The sequence below is a fragment of the Falco naumanni genome, chromosome W, assembly GCF_017639655.2.
Source record: "Falco naumanni isolate bFalNau1 chromosome W, bFalNau1.pat, whole genome shotgun sequence".
Taxonomy (NCBI): Eukaryota; Metazoa; Chordata; class Aves; order Falconiformes; family Falconidae; genus Falco; species Falco naumanni.
Genome location: NC_054079.1, coordinates 26,688,161 through 26,708,858, shown reverse-complemented (window position 1 = coordinate 26,708,858; position 20,698 = coordinate 26,688,161). Strand labels below are relative to the sequence as shown.

The 20,698-nt window shown below is 42.2% G+C and overlaps 1 protein-coding gene and 1 long non-coding RNA gene across 4 annotated transcripts in view; both read right to left on the bottom strand.

Annotated features, from left to right (window-relative positions):
• The window catches only part of LOC121080525 (protein Hook homolog 3-like), a 159,947-nt gene extending 141,348 nt beyond the window's left edge, over positions 1-18,599 (bottom strand). For all 3 annotated transcript variants that reach the window (XM_040578593.1, XM_040578594.1, XM_040578595.1), the window contains exon 1: positions 18,398-18,599. In XM_040578593.1, the coding sequence (XP_040434527.1) occupies positions 18,398-18,454 (57 nt within the window). In that variant the 5' untranslated portion in view covers positions 18,455-18,599. The remainder of the gene's footprint in view (positions 1-18,397) is intronic.
• LOC121080528 lies at positions 9,391-13,386 on the bottom strand. The gene is made up of 3 exons (XR_005825403.1): positions 13,225-13,386; positions 11,901-11,902; positions 9,391-9,401 (listed from the first exon to the last, which is right to left on the bottom strand). It is a non-coding gene; the product is annotated as an uncharacterized LOC121080528 (long non-coding RNA).
• Positions 18,600-20,698: the final 2,099 nt, after the last annotated feature.

Below are 20,698 nucleotides of genomic sequence, written 5' to 3'. Positions count from 1 at the left end.
ACAGTGAACCAGCCCCCTGTTTAAAAAGTTTGAGGACCCCTGGCCTAAAGGGTATCCAAGAGGTTTGATCCCTCCTGTTTGAGTGATGTGGTGAAAGCCTGAGGTTACTGGTCTGGTTTGAGGAGGTTCGGGGTGATTTTTCTTATTTAAATTTTTGGCTCTGTTATTTTGTGTAAGACTGTGCTAAAGATTTTGGTAACCTAAGGGTGGGCTCATCTTGAGGGATTAATATGAATAAGTCACCTTTAGGATCTATACTACAACATTGGAAAGAAATTGGCAGGCCCCCAGGTGGGTCAGTAGATTAAAGAATGTTAATATTGTAATCAATAGTGTCCTCTTTATAAACTGGATGATGGGGAGAAGTGGCCTATGAATGGATCTTTACATTATAATACTTTGTTGCAATTTATGTTGCTTTTAAGGTGGGAAGTGGGATGAGGTGATGTATGCAGACATGGTTTTTTTTTTACTTTAAGAAGTCATCCTGAATGACAGAAAGAATGTGGTATTAATCTACCTCCTAGTAATCCTTTACCATTGGGATTAGGGAAAGAAGGAAAAGACACCGAAGAGATGTTGTTCTGCTTATAGTATCAGGCATAGATGCTTAAAGGTACAAAGATAGGAAGATGATGTTGATAGCACTGATATTAGAAGGTAACTACAGGGAGCAGATGCCCAAGATTTAGGGAAATTAGATGCTGCATGGGCAGTGTATAGAAATAGGGTAACTCAAAAGGAGAAGAATGCAAGTTAGTTGCTGTGGTGGTTGGAAATGGTGGACAAGGAGGGTTTAAAGGAAGAGGTAGAGGAGCTATTCAGGGACAATGAGGACAAAGTATTGCAGCACTATCAAAACTAGCTGGCTGCAACAAGGCTTTTACCATCACATACCAGGTTAACTTCAATAAGTAGTTCCCACACCTTTGCCCTGGCACAGCCACCAATCCTCCACAAGGTTTCAAAAGTTCATCTACTGTCTGTGCTGTTTCTTCATCCTCTTCAGGCCAGTCCACCCTGCTTCTCGCCTCTCCTGCATCTGGAGTCTTCTTTCTCTGGGCTCCTCTTCCAGCCAGCCTCACCTCATCCAGACCCCCTTCTCCCAGGGCCAACTCTCCTTGTCTCTCCTGCATCTGGGGCACTCCCTCTCCTCCCTCTAACTTCTTCTAGGTCTCTCTTCATCCAGTGACCATTCAGCCAATTCTCAGTCCACCTTACTGTCCATTTATCTAGCCTGCACTTTGTCAGCTTCTCTAAGAGGATGTTAAGGGAAACAATGTTAAAGAATTCACTAAAGTCAAGGAAAACAACACTTACTGCTCTCCTCTTGTCCACCAAACTAGTCACCTCACTATAGAAAGCTACCAGGCAAGCGAGGCATGGTTTCTCCTTCATAAATCCATGCTGACTGCTCCCAATCACCTTCTTGTCCTCCATGTGCCTGGTTTCCAGGATTATCTGCTTGTGGTTTAACCCCAGCCAGTAATTAAGTACCACACAGCCCCTCACTCGCTCCTCCCTCACCCAGGCAGGGTGGGAAGGGGAATCAGGAAGGCATATAGAACTCAAGGGTTGAGATAAGAACAGTTTTAACAACTGCAAAAATAAAACCAGAAGAACAATAACAACAGTTACAAGGAAAAGGAGAGAGAGGAAGAGAGGAGTGAAATCCAAATGGAAAAGAGAAAAGAAAGCTAGTGATGCACAATACAACTGCTCACCACCTGCTGACAGACATCACCCAGCCAGCCCCTGGGCAGCGATCCAGGCCACCCTCACCTCCATCTAGGCCCTCTCCTCATCTCTCCTACACGCAGGGCACACACTCTCCTCCCTCTGCTTCTTCTGGGTCTCTCTTCATTTAGTGCTCTTCTTCCATACCCTTTAAAGCAGGGGTCCTCAAACTACAGCCCAGATACAGCCCCCCAGGGTCTTCAATCCGGCCCCGGGTATTTACAGAACCCCCCTGCTGGGGGTTGGGGGGAAACCAAGTAGCTGCAGCTGACCTCCTGACACCTCATCTGTGCACCAGCCTCCTGTTTAAAAAGTTTGAGGACCTCTGCCTTAGAGCTATTTAACTACTTGGCAGGAACCAGCCACAGCTCTACATTATCCACATCAGCCAACCCACTGCCCCTGAAGCAAGCCCACAGCTGTATATTATCACTGTTAATTAACCTGCCTTCATTCCTCTATAATTCCTCTACACAAGGGAGTGGGATACCTCCCAGATTAAAGAGGAATCAACATGCATTTTGTAAAAGGGAAGGACATTTGAAACAAGAATGCTCAGAATGACAAGGGTCTACTGATGCTGTTATTTTGGTTGAAGTGGAGGATTGAAGGGGACTGAAGGAATTCTTCCCAGCAGAACCTCTGGTCGAGGCAGAGCTGGGAAACAAGGAAATTGAATTTCTAGGAGAAACAGGGACTACATATTCTGCGTTAAACACATTGGAAGGGGAATTAAGTACTAAACGTGTAAATATTGTTGGTGTGACAGGGTCAAGTAAATCTCAACCATTCTTTAAAACTTTGATGATAAAATTAGGAAAACAATGGATCACTCCTTCATTTTTATACTTGCCAAATTCACCCAAACCTCTATTAGGAAGAGATATACTAGAAAGGCTGGAAGCAGAAGTTAAATTTAAAAACTGAGAAGTTGAAATCCTAATTCTTGAAATTTAAAGTGTTGAAGTGGCAGCCTTTTTATTACAGAACATAACCTCGAAGGATATACCAGTTCCTTCCAAAAAATGCTTTAATTCCCATTGTGTGAGCAGGAGAAATTTCTGGAAGATCCAAGAAAGCAGAGCCAGTGAGAATTGAATTGAAACCAGGATCAACTCCAGTAAGAATTAAACAATATCCCCTGAAAATAGAAGGAAAGCAAAGACTGGCACCTATGATACAAAAATTTATAAAATACAAGTCACTGATAGAATGTGAGTCAAAATATAATACCCCCATTTTACCAGTTAGAAAGGCCGATGGCAAGAGCTACTGGCTAGCTCAGGACTTAAGGGCAATAAATCAGATAGTCCAAGATATTCACCCCATGGTGGCAAACCCATATATGCTGCTGACGTCACTTACAGGAGAAAAGGGTTGGTTTATGGTGTTGGATTTAAAAGATGCCTTTTTCTGCATTCCTCTTGATACTGAAAATCAAGAGCTTTTTGCATTTTAATGGGAAAAACCTGAAACAGAAAGGAAAACACAATATACCTGGACAGTTCTGCCTCAGGGCTTTAAAAATAGCCCCACTATTTTTGGAAACCAACTAGCAAAAGAATTGGAAACTTGGAGAAAATAAAATAATTAAGTCACTGCGTTGCAATATGTAGATGATATTTTAATTGCAGCAGAAACTAAGAAGCAATGTACTGATTTGACCATAAGCCTTCTGAATTTCTTGGGAATTAGTGGATACCAAGTGGCAAAAGAAAAGGCTCAAATTGTTCAAGAATCAGTTATTTATTTGGGATTCGAAATTTTAAAAGGTCAGAGACAATTAGGATCTGAAAGAAAAGAAGCTATTTGCTGCCTCCCTGAACCAAATATCATAAAGGAGCTGTAAGCCTTTTTGGGAATGACAGGATGGTGTCATTCATGGATCATGAATTATGGACTATTGGTAAAGCCTCTATATGAGTTACTCAAAACCTCTTAGAATAGATATTTAAATTGGACTGAGGAAAGCAGGGCTGCATTCAGACAATTGAAACAATCTTTGATGAAAGCTCCTGCCCTGGGACTGCCCTATCTTATAAATTTCTTTGAACTTTTTACACGAGTGGAGTAGCTCTTGGGGTACTGACACAATATCTCGGACTTCAGTGAAGAGCAGTTGCTTATTTCTCCAAACAATTAGATAATGTAAGCCAGGGATGGCTGGGCTGTTTAAGAGCAGTAGCAACAACAGTATTATTGATTGAAGAAGCCCTCAAATTCACTATGGGAAAGAAAATGACTGTATATGTTCCACACATGGTAGCTACTGTTTTGGAGCAAAAAGGAAACCACTGGTTATCTCCTAGTCGTATGCTGAAGTATCAAGTAGCATTGTTGGAACATGATGATATACAACTTAAAACCACAACAGTTGTCAATCCTGCTGTGTTTCTTTCTGCTGAACAAGTAGAAGGAACACCTGAGCATGACTGCTTACAAATGATTGAAGAAGTTTATTCTAGCAGGCCTGACCTCAAGGACACTCCCTTGGAGAACCCAGACTGGGAACTATACATGAATGGCAGCAATTTTGTCTGGGACAGGAAGCAGATGTCTGGATATGCCGTGACAATCATTGACAAGGTAATTGAATCTCAGGCATTATCTTCAAATATATTTATGCAGAAAGCTGAATTAATAACTCTTACACAAGCCTTGGACTTGAGCAAAGGAAAACAGGTTAATAGATGGACTGATTTGAAATACACCTTTGTAATAGCCAATGCTCATGGAGCCATTTGGAAAGAAAGAGGACTGTTGTTATCACAAGGGACTACAATCAAACATGCCACACAAATACAAGAACTATTGGAGAGTATCCAGAAACCAACAGAAGTTGCAGTAATGCACTGCAAATCACATCAAACAGGTAAAACTGTTCCAGAATTGGGTAATAAACTAGTGGATAAAGCTGCAAAAGAGGCAGCAGAAAAAGGTATCTCGACCCTAGTTCCTGAAAAAGAAATAGTCTTGCCTGACAGATCACCAAAATATGATGAAAAGGATATTAAGCTAATTAAAAAATTACAGGCTAAAGAAGGAAAAAGAGGATGGACAGTCATGCCCACAGGCCAAATAATAATTCCACCGGCACTGACAAGAGCCCAGAAGGAACATAATAAGTCACATTGGGGAACAGAGAATTTAGTCAAACATTTACAAAAGACAGTTATGAGTAGAGCAATGACTGAAATTGTTCGGTCTGTCACAGGAAGGTGTGAAATTTGTCTCAGGAACAATCCAAATATTAGCAATAGATTGGTTCTTGGAGTGACAAAAAGAAAATTCACCTGGGGACTATTGGCAAATAGGTTTTAATGAGTTACCCAGAAAAGAAGGATATAGATATATTCTGGTACTAGTTGATACCTTTTCTGGGTGGCCTGAAGCCTTTCCCTGTCGCACCAACAAGGTGAGAGAAGTGACTAAAATTTTATTGAAAGAGATAATTCCCTGATTTGGAATTCCTTTAGGTATATAATCTGACAATGGACCGCATTTTACTGCTAGAATTATAAAACAATTGAGTAAGACTCTATCCATAACCTGGGATTGTCACATCTTATATAAACCACAATCCAGTGGTAAGGTGAAACGGATGAATTATACAGTCAAACAGCAACTTGCCAAAATTTGTCAGGAGACATCAATGACCTGGGTATGAGTGTTGCCTTTGGTATTATTAAGAATCAGAATTCAACCCAAATGAAAAGGTAAATTAAGCCCATATGAATTAGTGTATGGGTGACCCTATCAGGTTCCACACGTTCCATGTTCCACATATATAATTGGAGATTTGGACCTTAAAGCTAATCTTATTTCTTTAGGGAAAACTTTACAAGAACTACAGAGGTTTGTAGTAACCAATGGGTCTCTTGAATTAGATACCCCTGCACATCCCTTCCAACCAGGAGACTGGTTTTATATCAAATAATGGAATGCAGAACCTCTGACTGGAAAGTGGAAGGGACCTTTTCAAGTTCTTTTAACCACCTACACAGCAGTGAAAATTTGGGGTTAGAGGACCGTGGATCCATTATTCAAGAATAAAGAAGGTCCCAACCTCATGGACAGTACAGCAACAACCATCACTGAAAATAAAATTCACTAAGGAAACTGAGAATAATAAATAAGGTAACAGTGTCTTAGATTAATAGCAAAATGAATGTGTTAATCTTTGTAAGCATCTTTACAATCCTTTTAAACTTTAATAATCCTCAAGATTTATTCCCACAGTAGGATCATAATAGAAATATTTGGGAGCTGTTGGCCAGAGAGATATCCAATACTTCTTCTTTCTGCATGGGGTCAGGTAATTCAGTAGGTGAGATGTATAATTCCTGTCTAATAAGAATATCCACACCATTTGATATTCTGAAAAATTATTCCATGCTTAAAGACTTTCATGACTTAAAACTGACATACGGAAATATATATGATATGGGAAAACCAACTAAATTTAAGGAAAGAGGAATGATAAAAGTTAAAGTGTGAGGTTGTCTTCCAGCTGATTGATGTGCCACATTTGAGAACTGTAGTCAAAAGTGTGAGAACTATACTTACCTCCAACCCCCTTTGCTAAGTAATCAAATTGAAAAAGTGAGTTATGCCTGGGCTCATACTAAGCTACCTCTGGGATGATTATTATGTGGAAAACTGGCATATACGTATGATCCAACTAATATAACAAGAGGCCCTTGTGCTATAGGGAAGGCTAGCACCTCTACTGATAGACAGAAAACCCCTAGAATCTAAACCCAAAGGGAAAAGGGCCACTCACCTTATATCAGAGGAATGCGATTCACAAGTGACCCTATTTAGTAGTACTGAAATGACCTCAGCAGCATTTCTAGTGCCTGGAGTCAGAGTAGCTATGAATTACCACACATTTAAAAAGAATTGCACATGCTTTAGTGAAAGATATAAATTACACATCACAGGCTTTAACAGCCTTAGGATCTGAAATTACTCAGGTTAGGGAAGCAACACTAGAAAATCAAGCAGCAATAGATTATTCATTACTTATACACAATCATGGATGTGAGGAATTTAAGGGAATGTGTTGTTTTAATTTATCAGATAATTCACAATTAGTGGAGAAAAAGATTCAACAACTAAAGGACTTAACCAAAGGATTTGCAGAGAGAGAAGGGTTGGATTTTTCATGGTTAACATCCTGGCTCCCTAACTTAGGATGGCTTAAACAATTAGTCCTTTTAATTTTTTAATTGTAATCATAATTTTCATTTCTTGTTGCTTGATTCAATGTGTACCTCTTTGTAACCCACTGTTGGGGTCTGCAGATAAGTTAGTTGACTTCAAAGACTTAGCTGTGTACCTTTAAGATGGCCACAAATTGTCAGGTATGTAAACAGGATGTGAAGAATCAGAACTTAGAACCGCAGCATACGGGCACCTACAGCAACAGCAAATAGCAAGCAAGAAAAAGGACACAAAAACCTATCAGGGTCTAACACCTGCTACCACCTTCCCAAGGAAATTGCCAACCAGATTGTTTCTTATTTGTGGTAATAGTGCATGGAATGGAATTCCTTTCCGACCTATTGATGGCCCACGTACAATTGGTCGTTTAAGTCTAGCACTACCACATCATCACCCCAATAAAACTCATCCCACACGCTGGAAAAGAGATACAACGGTCCAATTAAAAAAAGGACTGTGATGATAACGTAAAATTATGGAATTATGGGGAATTTATTGCTGCTTCAATATTTCTTCCAGGCTTGGTTGCTGGTAAAGCACATTCTAACCTAAAAGAACTGTCTTGTTGGGTAACTAAACAAGCAAATTTGACTAATAGAGTTTTAGGAGAACTAGCAGATGATTTAGCTCAGACTCAGCATGCTGTCTTACAAAATCGCATGGCAATAGATTTTTTGCTTTTAGCCCACGGGCACGGGTGTGAAGAATTTGAAGGGCTCTGTTGTATGGATTTAGAAGATCGTTCTAATTCCATCCACAGAAAAATAAAAGAATTAATCAACCATGCTGATAAAATCCAGCAAGACAAGGGATTCTTTGGTCTTGAAGGTTTTACAAATTGGTTTGGTTTGTCAGGATGGATAAAGAGCCTTTTGCAAAGCGCTATGCTTATCATGATTGTAATCATAGTATTATTATTATTATTTTCTTGCTTATTGTCATGTATGCGTAAAAGCTTAGATCATGTTGTGAATCAGGCCCTGCTCGTACAAAAAGAAAAAGGGGGAATTGTTGAAGAATGGCTGGATGAGAAGGGTCACAGATCATTAGAGCATTAGAGCATTTGTACGAGGAGAGCCAAATCTAACTGGTGTGCTATCAAGACTAGGCCTCAGCTGAGGTTGCCAGCTGTGCTGATGGCTGCGGAGTTGCAGGGAGGTATGTGCAGTAAAGATAAAGAAGTTGGCTTTATCACTCATACTGAGTCGGCTGCATGTTATTCCCCGCCACTCGCAACCCACAACGATATAATAAAATGATTATTTAGAAATGAGGCTATAATCATAGAAAATAGCCTCAAAAGAAAAGGGAGGAGTTGATGCCAGTAGTACCAGAAGTTTAATGTTTAACTTTAGTATAATTATTAGATTGTAATTGAGAAGTCCTTATATTAGTATAATTATAATTATTAAGATTGTGATCAAGAAGACCTGGTATTGTGAAATTTGTTTGGTAGGATACTAATTCTGCAATGACAATGGGATGCAAACACTGCTAAGGCTTAAAACAATCAATTCTGATATACTAGTAGTTGGGTTCAAGTCCCTTGCTCAGTTTCATTCCAGTTGCTGCTACCCTAGCTGCCTCAAGAACCATCATGGCAAATCTGCTGAAAAATCAGGAAACAAAAGCTCTCTCAGGCGTTTAAAACCCTGAAAAAATATTCAGGAACATATACAAAAATGCTCTAAATCCAAGAGATAAATGAAATTGAGCAATGCCATAATAGAATCACTGAGATTGGTTGGACCTCTGGAGGTCATCTTATCCAACACCCCCTGCTCAAGCAGGGCCACCTAGGGCTGGCTGTCTAGATGACTTCTGAATATCTCCAAGGAGGGAGACAACACAACCTCCCTGGGCAACCCCTTCCAGCGCACAGTCGTCCCCACAGTACAAAAAAGTGTTTCCTGATGTTCAGACGGAACCTCCTGTTTTTCCATTTGTGCCCATTGCCTATTGTCTTTGTCACTGGGCACCACTGAAAAGATCCTGGCTCTATCCTTTATGCACCCTCCCTTCAGGTATTTATATAAATCAATAAGATCCCCCCTGAACCTTCTCTTCTCTAGAATAAACAATCCTAGCAATTTCAGTCTTTCCTCATAGGAGAGATGCTCCAGTCCCTTAATCATCTTCGTGGCCCCTCATTGGACTCTCAAGTAGCTCCATGTCTCTCTTGTACTGGGGAGCCCAGAACTGGACACAGGACTCCAGATGCGGCCACACCAGGGCAAAGTAGAGGGGAAGGGACACCTCCCTCGACCCGCTGACAATGCTCCTAATGCAGCCCAGGATACCTTTGCCCTCTTTGTGGCAAGGACACGTCATTGGCTCATGTTTTAGCATAGGTGTGGTGCTTAGGAACATGGTTTAGTGGTGGACTTGTGTAGAGAGCTTTGTGGCAGGTGCTGGAGGCTGCAATGCCTGTGAAGGACCTTGAAGGCTAAAGAAGAAAGAAAGAAAGTAAAATAAGGTTGGCTGAATGCCTGGAAGAAAAATGGGATATGAAGTGAGGCTGAAGCAGATGCGCAATGCCATCTCGGCAGCTGGCTGAGAACATGAAACTCACAGAGATAAGAAAGAAGAGAGAAAAAAAATGCAAGAAGTTCAGTGTGTTTGTAGCTTAGTAATTAAACAATTACATGTAGCCAAGAAGTGTGTGAACAGTATTGATTAACCAATGATAATTTAGTACGTTGCGCGTGAATAACAAACAAGGATATATAAGCATGGGTTTTGGACTAATAAAGGGTCTTCTGGTCAGATTCAGGAGTCCGTGTCTCAATCTCCTCAGACTTGGCAGTCCTGGGTTAACGTTTGGACTTGATGATCTTAAAGGTCTTTTCCAACCTAAATGATTCTATGATTCTAAGGGAGAGCAATTTCACAGAGAGACCTGGAAGAGTGGGCTAGCAAGAACAGTATGAAGTTTAACAGAGACAAGTGCAAAGTCCTGCACCTCGGATGACATAACCAAAGAGCCAAGTACAGGCTAGGCTCTGTGGCTGAGGAGCTGCCTTGCTGAAAGAGACCTGGCGGTCCTGGTGGACAACAAGCTGAACATAAGTCAGCAGTGCGCTGCTGCAGCAACAAAGGCAAATTGGATCCTGGGCTGCATCTGCAGGGGCATTGCTATCAGAGACAGAGATGTGATTATCCCACTCACCAATTTTCAGGCTGCACTTGGAGTACTGTGTCCAGTTCTAGTCCCCACAATTCAAGACAGATGTGGGCAGACTGGAGAGGGTCTAAAGGAAGGCCACAAAGATGGTCAAATGGCTGGAGAACCTGTCCTATGAGGAAAGACTGAAGGAGTTAAGAGGAGGCTCAGGTAGGACCTCATCACAGTATTTCAATACTAAAAGAGTGGCCACAAAGAAGACAGAGGCTCTCTCTTCACAGGGAGCCACATGGAGAAGACAAGGGGCAATGGGTACAAGTTGCACTAGGAGAGGTTTCACCTTGATACAAGAAAAAAAATTTTTACAGTCTGAACAGTCACTGGAGCAACCTCCTCAGTGACGTGGTAGAGTCCCCATCACTGCAAGTTTTCAAGATGGAACTGGAAAGGGTGCTAGGTAATCTAATCTAGGCTCCCTTTTCCATGAAAGGTTGGACCAGATTATATTTCAAGCCCCTTCCAGCCTGGGCTGTTCTATGATTCTGTGTTCAATCTGTTGTCCACCAGGACCCCCAGGTCCTTTTCTGCCAAGCTGCTTTCCAGCTGGGTGGTGTCCAGTATGTACTGGTGCCTGGGGTTGTTCCTCCCCAGGTACAGGGCTTTACCCTTCCCCTTGTTGAACTGTATGAGGTTCCGGTCAGCCCATTTCTCCAGGTCCCTCTGGATGACAGCATGACCCTCTGGCATATCAACCACTCCTCCCACTTTTGTGCCATCAGCAAACTTACTGAGGGTACGCTCTGCCCCATCATCCAGATTATTAATGAAGATGTTAATAGAATCACAGAATGGTTGAGACTATAACAGAACCCAAATAATAAACTTTAACATAACTCAAAACAGTGAGGGGAGTATTAAAAAATGAAACCAAAACATTTATAGGTAAAGTGGCTTGCTCTGGTTTAAAGATATCAAATATATTGCATGCCTGAGATTACTATATGATACTTGAGAGATATTCTCATAGATCAAAAGAAAAGCACAGGTTGTCAGAGGAGCAATTTCAGGTCACCTATATCAATGCCAGCAACACAGTTTAGGTTGATCAGTTTCTCAGACCTCTTTGCAAAGCCTTATCTCCTCAAAACATTGACAAATCAGTTAAATACTTCACTGTGGATGTGAATTGCTTTTACAAGCAATCCAGGAAGTTAAACCAGTTCTTAAGAACAATTTTCCCAGCACAATAGATCTCAGATGACCAGTCTTTTCCAAGTTGTAACAGCTCTTTTGCCATCTAAATGAGCAGTTTCCCAAGAATCATTATGGGACTTGAGGGAAGAGCCAAACAAAGAAAAGTTTTATTTATTTATATTACCTATTTCACTTGAAACTTGCAAAAGAGATCTTTAGTCTCATGTTTTGCAATTTAAGGGGAGATGCACCCCAGCTAATCAACTGTAAAACCAGATCAGCCAAAACAATTTTAAAATCCAGGTAGGGCCAGAACAAAAGCCAATTCTGAATCACACTTTTTTTTTTTTTTTTAATTGAACTGAGCCATTTTCAAAGCCACATTCACACAAAAACACTGAAATGGCTAAAATAGCAAAAAACCCCCACACATTCACCTAAGAAACACAACTGTGTTGACTAATTCTAATGCCATTTAAGAAATATTTACTAATATTTCTGCTAATCAAAACCAGAAGCTAGGTCAGCATGCAAAGAATGAGGAAAAAAATGTAAAAGGGCATAGATTAGTTGGAATATTTAAATAAATGTTCTATGGGATGTTAAACTTCAGGGATACTGCTTGGTCCCTCTCTATGGACCACTCCTACAGAGACGGACAAGGATACATCTTCACAGATGCAATTTCATGATCAAGAAGTGTAAATACTTACATTGTTTAAGAATGATCACATGTCCAAGTATATAATTCCTACAGATGGACAATGCCATAAAGCAGAATTAACATTTCAAACTTTCCTGTTCTCTCCTGTTCCTTGTCCCAAGGTGATTTTTATTAACAGTTCAGGTTTGTAAAAAAGGTTCAAAAGTAACAATAAAGTTTATCACTGAGCAAACTGATTTCCTCACCTTCAAATTTGAAACATGGCAGGGACAATCACTAGTTGATTCCAATACTTTTCAGTGCCATGCAAGGAAAAAAAAAAAAAACCACGAAAGAAAAAAATGTTTTTCCTAACAGTTCACAAGCAAAATCCATCTAGATATATTGGTCCTCATCCCCTCCACAAAAAAGAACCATTATTTTATTTTACTTCATTTTTTATCAGCACTATCCAAACTTCTACTGGACCTGAGCACACACAGAGGTTGAGCAAGACAACAGTCCTTTAGAATACATATAGAGCATTGTTTCATATAATATTTAGCCATAAAGAGAAGCCTCCTTTCCACCAAAGAAGCCTTTACCTCTAACTATGCATTCTGTTAGTCCTCTAGCTAGTCAGCAAATTGTACTAGGTTTGCATGGCAAGGTTTTGGGGGGTTTGGGGCATGGGTGGTGTTCAGGGGTGTCTTCTGTGAGAAGATGCCAGAAGCTTCCCCTATGTCCAATAGAACCAATACTAGCCAGCTCCAAGACAGACCTGCTGCTAGCCAAGGCTGAGCTAATCAGCCTCTGTGACAACATATTTAAGAAGGGGAAAAAAACAACACTGTACAGCAGCAATTGCAGCTGGAGAGAGGAGTGAGAACATGTGAGAGCAACAACTATGCAGACACCAAGGTCAGTGAAGAAGGAGGGGGAGGAGGTGCTCCAGGTGCTGGAGAAAAGATTCCCCTGCAGCCCATGGTGAAGACCATAGAGAGACAGGCTGTCCCCCTGCAGTCTATGGAGGTCCACAGCGGAGCAGATATCCACCTGCAGCCCATGGAAGACCCCACGCTGGAGCAGGTAGATGTGCCCTGAAGGAGGCTGTGACCCCGTGGGAAGCCCATGCTGGAGCAGGGTCCTGGCAAGACCTGTGGACCCGTGGAGAGAGGAGCCCACGCTGGAGCAGGTTTGCTGGCAGGACTCATAGCCCTGCAGGGGACCCACACTGGAGCAGTTCCTGAAGTACCGTAGCCCTTGGGAAGGACTTACGTTGGAGAAGTTCGTGGAGAACTCTCCCGTGGGAGGGATCCTATGCTGGAGCAGGGGAAGAGTGTGAGGAGTCCTCCCCCTGAGGAAGAAGGAGTGGCAGAGACAACGTGTGATGAATTGACCACAACTCCCATTCTCTGTCCCCCTTGGCTGCTGGGGGTGGGGAGGAGGTATAGAACTCAGGAGTGAAGTTGAGCCTGGGAAGAAGGGACAGGTGGGGGGAAGGTGTTTTTAAGGTTTGGTTTTATTTCTCATTACCCTGCTCTGATTTGAACGGTAATAAATGAAATTAATTTCCCCAATTTGAGTCTGTTTTGCCCATGACAGTAACTGGTAAGTGATCTCTCCTTGTCCTTATCTCAACTTTGAGCCTTTCATTATATTTTCTCTCCCTTGTCCTGTTGATGAAGGGGGAGTGATAGAGCAGCTTTGGTGGGCACCTGGCATTCAGCCAAGGTCAAACTACCACACATACTTTAATGTCATGAAATATTTTTTAACATTTCTGAAATTTTATTTAAATTATTTTAAAACCAAATTCAAACAGCATATTTTAAATAACTGTCAAACTATTTCTAGTCCTAAAATGTCTTTAAGAATTATTGACACAGACTTTCATATAGCACCTTTGCTCTAACAATACAAAGATATTTTAATCAAACCTAAAATTGGATAAGAAGTAGGATCAACAGATCAGTTCATTCTTAACAGACCACTACAATACAAGAGAAAAATCAGTAATTACAATAGCTCACAAGGATATTGATGCATGCAGATGACGGGAAGCACAGCAAGAGTTAATTTGTACATTATTTGAAAAGTTAACAAGCCAAGAAGCAATTTGGGACTGGGGGGGGGAGGTGGGGGAAGTAGGAAGCATACCTAAAACAACTAAAGCAGGAGCACATGGATGCTAACAACACATAGCAACTCTTTCTATCACCCCCTTGTAGACCTTCCTTCCTTGTACCAGTCTTAAAACAAGCCTTTCACTTGGCTTTTCTTTCCCAGTGTTCATACACACATATGCTTCCTCATGAAACTCACCAGTACTCCCATGTCTTCTTCAACATTTGCAGGGGAGAGGGGAAAAAACACCAGAGAGCAAAAAGGAGGACAAATAACAACCTTGGTGAAGACACAAGAATTAGCAGGAATGCAAAGGAAAGAGAGACCCTGGTACAGCTGGCATAATATAAACAACTCTTCCCATAAAACTCAGTCTTGTGTACGTTTCAAGCTACCCACTCCCTTTTAACAGGTATTGGATGTCCTTTCCTTATTCACTTTGACTTTCACAGAGAAACCTAAATCATCATTTTCATAACCCAAATAATTTTCATGAACTTCAAAGCTTACTCCATCTCCCACCTTTTACAGGATAAGTTTCTAAAAGCCAAATGAGTTATTGTTGAGAATTAACAGAAACGTTCCACAATTTCATACGGTAGATATTTACTTGGCAATTTTCTTAATGTGTGTTTGGGAAGCCAATGATTCTAGACAGCTACACCAATAAGTCAACTGCTAATGAAATGGCAGTTTCACAATTATGTTACAGTTACACAGGTATGTTCCATGTCTCAAAATGCAGAGTAGCTGCAAATGCAGGTTCAATGTCCAATAAGTTCTAGCTGTTCTGTGAGTAAAAACACACCATGAAGCTACTGATGCATGTAGTCCAGTTCAAACGCAGACAACGGTTAGGAAACACTGTGGATAACTGGCTAGCTGAAAAAGGTCACATAGACATAGTCCAGCTGGCTGGACAAAAATGCACATCGCTCTCAGCTTATCTGAAGTAAAGCAAAATACACTGTCTTTGGCTGTCCTTGTTACACAATAACAGGAAGATTGCGGTGAGAAAAGAATGTTGCAGGAGGGAACAGATAACTACAGAAGAGAAACTAGGGGGAGGCTTGATATTTAGGCAACTAACCAATAATGAGCTTAACTTTTGTAATATGTATGAGCTAATTATAACAAGGCATAAAAGGTGACTGTAAGGGACAATAAAGGAAGTCTGCTGATCACTCATATTGAGTGACTGTGTCTTCCCTCCGTCGCGACAAATGGCGCCCGAACAGGGACCCTAGAGAGGGCTGAACCTGCGAGCCACGGTTCGACGGAGATTCGGGTACCGGTCCTGAAAGCAGCGCAGGAGGCGGAAGGGCACAGTCCCCGCGCCCGGGAGCACCTACAGAGGGTCCCGCCAGCCACGCGTCGCCGAAGTCTCGCAAAGGCTGCAACAGCGCTGACGAAGGTATGGAGAGACAAGCGACGTGCGATTTGCTCAAATGCTTTTTAGAAAAGCGGAGCGTTCGGGACATAGATTGTAACAAGGCATTACCCGGGTTATTAGCGTATGGGATAGCATCCGGGTCCCCCGCGGCAGCGGCGAGCGGCGGCGCGGCCCGGCAGGGCCCTTCCCGGCCGCGGTTTCTCTCCAAGGCGGCACCGCCCCCCCCCCCCCTCCGATCGGCGCCATGGCGATGCAAGCGGCCAAGCGAGCTAACATCTGGCTGCCCCCAGAGGTCAATCGGATCCTTTATATTCGGAACCTGCCGTATAAAATCACAGCGGAGGAAATGTATGATATCTTTGGGAAATATGGACCTATTCGACAAATCAGAGTTGGAAACACTCCTGAAACAAGAGGAACAGCTTAAGCTTCTCAAGGAAAAATACGGAATTGATTACAAACCCACCAAAAAAAGTGCTTCAGATGTCCCCTACAAGAAATGGGTTTCTGCCTTGAACTAGCAAACATCTCTGTGCTTAAAGAGAAGCCTTTTTGCCTTGATGGAGATAATTTATTCTGTATTCTGTATTTATGCTGTATTCTGAATGTGGAAATTGGGTGGGACTAGGAGGCTGGTTTAAAGGCATTTTGCAAACGGGATTATTATTTTTGATCATTATTGTAATAATAGTTTTTTGATCAAAACCAGCCAAAATTATTTGTAAGCATTAGGCACATCTGAAGAGAATGCCTTTATTTGAATCGGCAGTTAAGGTGTAGTTTAGTCTGATGCTGTGGTTTTATCTGCTCCTGGTGAATTTTTGAAGTGATGAAATCAGAGATACAAGGTATACTAAGAGTTACAAGGTAATAAGGTAATAATCTAAGTAAGGGTGCTGTCTTTTATATCTACAAGTGCAATATGCTTTTATGTAGCAGAGAGAAACTTTAACAATAATGTTGCTTGAGCGAGATGTGCATGTGACAACTTGGGAAAAGGGATATCACAACTGGAGTGCAACAGTGTTTCTACGTCTGGCAGAGTGAAATCTTTCAAGACCTGAGTTTAGACAGTCTAAAATTCATTGTTAGTATTCAGAAAACCCATCTTAAGCCTCTTTTGCTTACATAGTGTTATGGAAGTCAACTGCTATTGTAGAGAATTAATGATTTTTTAATACATATTAACAAATACTACAATTTTAACTTGAGGCAGTTGAGTGAGAAATACTCACGTGTAGCATTTGAGGGAATGTCAGCATAAATCGCACTTACAGTAAGACTGCATTTTTAATTACTGTACTCGTTAAGATTCCATGATGCCATAAGGCTAAGGCCTTTTATCACAGATTGGTTCTGAACTAAAAGGTGTGTGCACATGTAGATATGCACATTTGTGTTATTTTCCTTAATTGGCTACAAAATAATATAATTAGGTTGGGGACTAGATCTTGGGAATTTGTCTATTATACTGTTTGTTAAGGAACGTGCATAACATACAGCACCCATGTAGGCTTGGCTTGTGGCATAGTTATCAAATTTAGCATAGACATTCAGACAGATAAGCAACGTACTCTTCTTGTGTGTATCACCTACAAGCCATTATGGCTTAGTGTGTAAATCTGTATGTAACTATTGAAAAATCCACTTATGAATGTATATAGCTTAGAACTAATTTTTTCCCTTTGTTAATTCTTTGATATCAGTGAGGTATTCTTCAGAAAATGTATGGACTGGTTGGTTGCATAAGGGCAGTTGTTATTTGGACAGAAAATTGTTAATGGCCAGGGATTTTCCACTAAAATATTTGCAAATATTCCTAGTCAAACATCAGTTTGGTTTCTTTTTGGGTTTTGAGCTTGCATTAGTCCATGTTCAGAACTTTAAAATTACCTTTGAATTTTTTAAACTTTTTATATCACTGGAACAGAAAGAGCATCTAAATTAAAGCTTCAAGCTAACTTTATTTTTCAAGTATTTCAGGAATTATACTTCTGAACTGAGATTTTATAAGTTGGCTGTGTATTTTCCTGTGTTAAAACGCTGTTATTGAAAATGGTCAACCAAGCCTATGTCGCCCAAAATAAAAACGGGGGAATTGTGGATAACTGGCTAGCTGAAAAGGGTCACATAGACATAGTCCAGCTGGCTGGACAAAAATGCACATCGCTCTCAGCTTATCTGAAGTAAAGCAAAAGTTACACAATAACAGGAAGATTTCGGTGGGAAAAGAATGTTGCAGGTGGGAACAGATAACTACAGAAGAGAAACTAGGGGCGGGCTTGGTATTTAGGCAACTAACCAATAATGAGCTTAACTTTTGTAATATGTATGAGCTAATTATAACAAGGCATAAAAGGTGACTGTAAGGCACAATAAATGAAGTCTGCTGATCACTCATATTGAGTGACTGTGTCTTCCCTCCGTCGCAACAAAACACATACAAAGACCTTCGCGGCCACGAACAGGACAGGCACAAAACATGAGAGGCCATGGAAACACAATCAAAGCAATGGATAACAACTTGCCCACCAAGTCCAGGCACGCGACAGGAAGGAAATACACACCAGACTCTCCGACACATTGAAACCTGTTTACTCCTGTGCAGGCGCGCGCGGGGAGCAAGCTCCTTTGTTTTTCCCGGCAAAAGAAGAGTTAAGGTTATGGATACCTCTACGTACGGAGGTTACGACCCCCCATCCCGCCCCCGGGCTTTGGTCAGGTGGGGCAGGTCCATCGGGACTCCGCCAACCCCAGAAGGACTCAAATCCATCCGAGAGCGGGGGTGTGTCCTGGGACGCAGGGACTGCGGTGATGGACAGAGACCCCGAGCCACCCATAGAGCCACCGAGAGGAAGACCGGATAGGGCGGACAGACGCGCACCGCAACGGATGCCTCCAGCCAGACTACCTTGCTCCAGGCTGGGTGGCCTACTTGGGCCCAGGCACTCACCCATGTAAGGAGGCTCTCCCCAAGCTCGGCCCGTTGTAGACTTTCCACGTTGAACATAGTGGAGCACAGTAGTCCTACAGCCACCAAGGTAACTTATAGGCTAAATCAGTAGCCAAAGTGATACTCGTCGCCGTTTCACCCCGTCTCAAGCCAGACTGCGGTGCGGATGCGTCACTACGACCTACCAAAATCTGCCCGCTGGTTCCGCCTCCGTCACTGCTACTACGTCACGCTAACGAGGGCGTGGCTAAAACTAGCAATTCAGTTATTGCAATACTCCCCAGAGAGAGGGCTACTTACCGCTCTCCTTTTGGTATTTAGGGAAAGGGGAGGTGGTGGCTCGGGATGTCGTACTGTCCGTCCGTTCGTTCGTTCGTTCGTTCGGCGGGTGAATCTGTCTTTTTCTCGATTTACTGGGAAACCCTTTCCTTGAGCATATGCCGTTTCTTTTTTTCTGGCTTGGGGACAGGTTTGTCTGCCGTTCCGGGCAAGCCCTGCTACTGTGGGGGTACTCGCGTTGTTCTGAGGGGGCCCTTGTGGGATTGGTGTCCCGGAGAGGCAACATCCTGTCCCCAGGCAGTCTCTGAACTCTGGTGGACTTCAGCTCTGCAGGGAAATGAAAGGGGTCTAGGCTCCTCGGAGAGGCCCCTAAAGGTGGATGGCACAGAGCACTCACCACACTGTGCCAAGATGGCCTGGGCACTCTTGTGTTGACAAGTGCAAAAAGTGAGCTGCTTGTGTCTGTATTTGCATTTCAGCTGAGACACTTATCTTATTGCATGTATATATTCTGCATAAGAGACCTTAGAAGATCACTAGTGATATTTAACTGATATGGGAGCACATGCCTTAGCAAAGAAAGTGCTATGGTTACTTTTTTATTTATTATAGAGTTTGCAATGACAATTTTTGTTGATTAAAAAGTAGGTTCCTTAAGAGTGCTAGAAGTCCTCTGAAGAAGTCCTCCACAGGTTGATTTCACTTGCCTTATATCTCTTTTGCTACAGTCCTACAGTCTGAATGCATAAGTAGGAACTGATTTAATGGGTCTCTGACAGGTTGCTCATAGGGTTAGGAGGGAATCTGTGCTATAACCTAACTTCCAGTAATCTCCAACTTTAATAATCTGGTCTTGTGAGGATACTGCACCCAAAAATAATCGCTTACTAGTAAGTAATATAGTTTGACATGTGGAAGGAGAAGTCATTAAAATGAGATAGTTTTTTTTTTCTTATCTGAAAAAGGACATTAACTTTCTCTTAGTAAGATCCTGCTTATCCACCATTAGATCATGTTTGCTTTTCAATATGGGGGATGGGGGATGGGGTGTAAGGGTATGTGGAACATGAGAGCATCTGTTTTATTAAGGTTATCCAAACAAGGGCCTTTTCAATGCAAAAGCAGTTAATAAGTAAAGGGGGAAGTGATAAAGATCATACAGACACACAAACCTGATAGACAAGGGATAACAGAGTGGATGCCAAAGACCAAAAGAAGTTTTCAATCACTGATTGATGGGATTTTTGAGGGGGTCCCGTGGGACTATGCAAAACTTATTAAGGAATTTTTAGGGGAAGGGGGGAGGGGAGGAACAAAGGGGGGGAAATAGAGAGGAGGGGATATAAAAGAGCCAGTTGCATGTAAACTATGGCTGGTCAGTGCACTTGTCTGATGAGCCCTGTGCCTGATCACCACAGTCTGTACTATTTTCTTATTAAGTCTTTTCTTAGCTCTCTCTGTCTACCCTGTATATATGTATGCTGCAAGGACTGAGTGCCAGCTACTGGTGAGATGGGCGTGAGTGGATTTGGTGCCAGCAACTGGAGTCAGACCAGGGGTGTAGGTGCCCTATGACCAGTGGTGTCAGCAGCTGGAGTGAGTGGCAGTCTTAGAGCCAGCAACTGGAGCGGATGGGTGTCTCAGCATCAGTAATTTGAGGGACCATGACTCTTAGGTGCGTGTGTCGTTGGGTCTTAGTGTTATCCCAAATCTAGCTTTGTGGATTTACCACCTAGCACCCATCTCTGCGCAGACATGCAATAAACAAATATCTTGGCTCTGTGTGTGGATTGGCTCTTGCACACCAGGTGAAGGACCCAGATTTGGGATAACAGTTTTGGTGACCACAAAGGGACTGCCATAAGGCCTTGCCCGGATCATCTTGCCATCCCTGACATGGAGAACATGGACCGAGCAGGACTCCATCATGCACTGACCTGTTGATCGAGGACTCCTCTGGCCCATCTCTGTTGTTGGGCAGTAAGTGACTCAAAGGTGCAACACCATTAGAGATATTTGTAC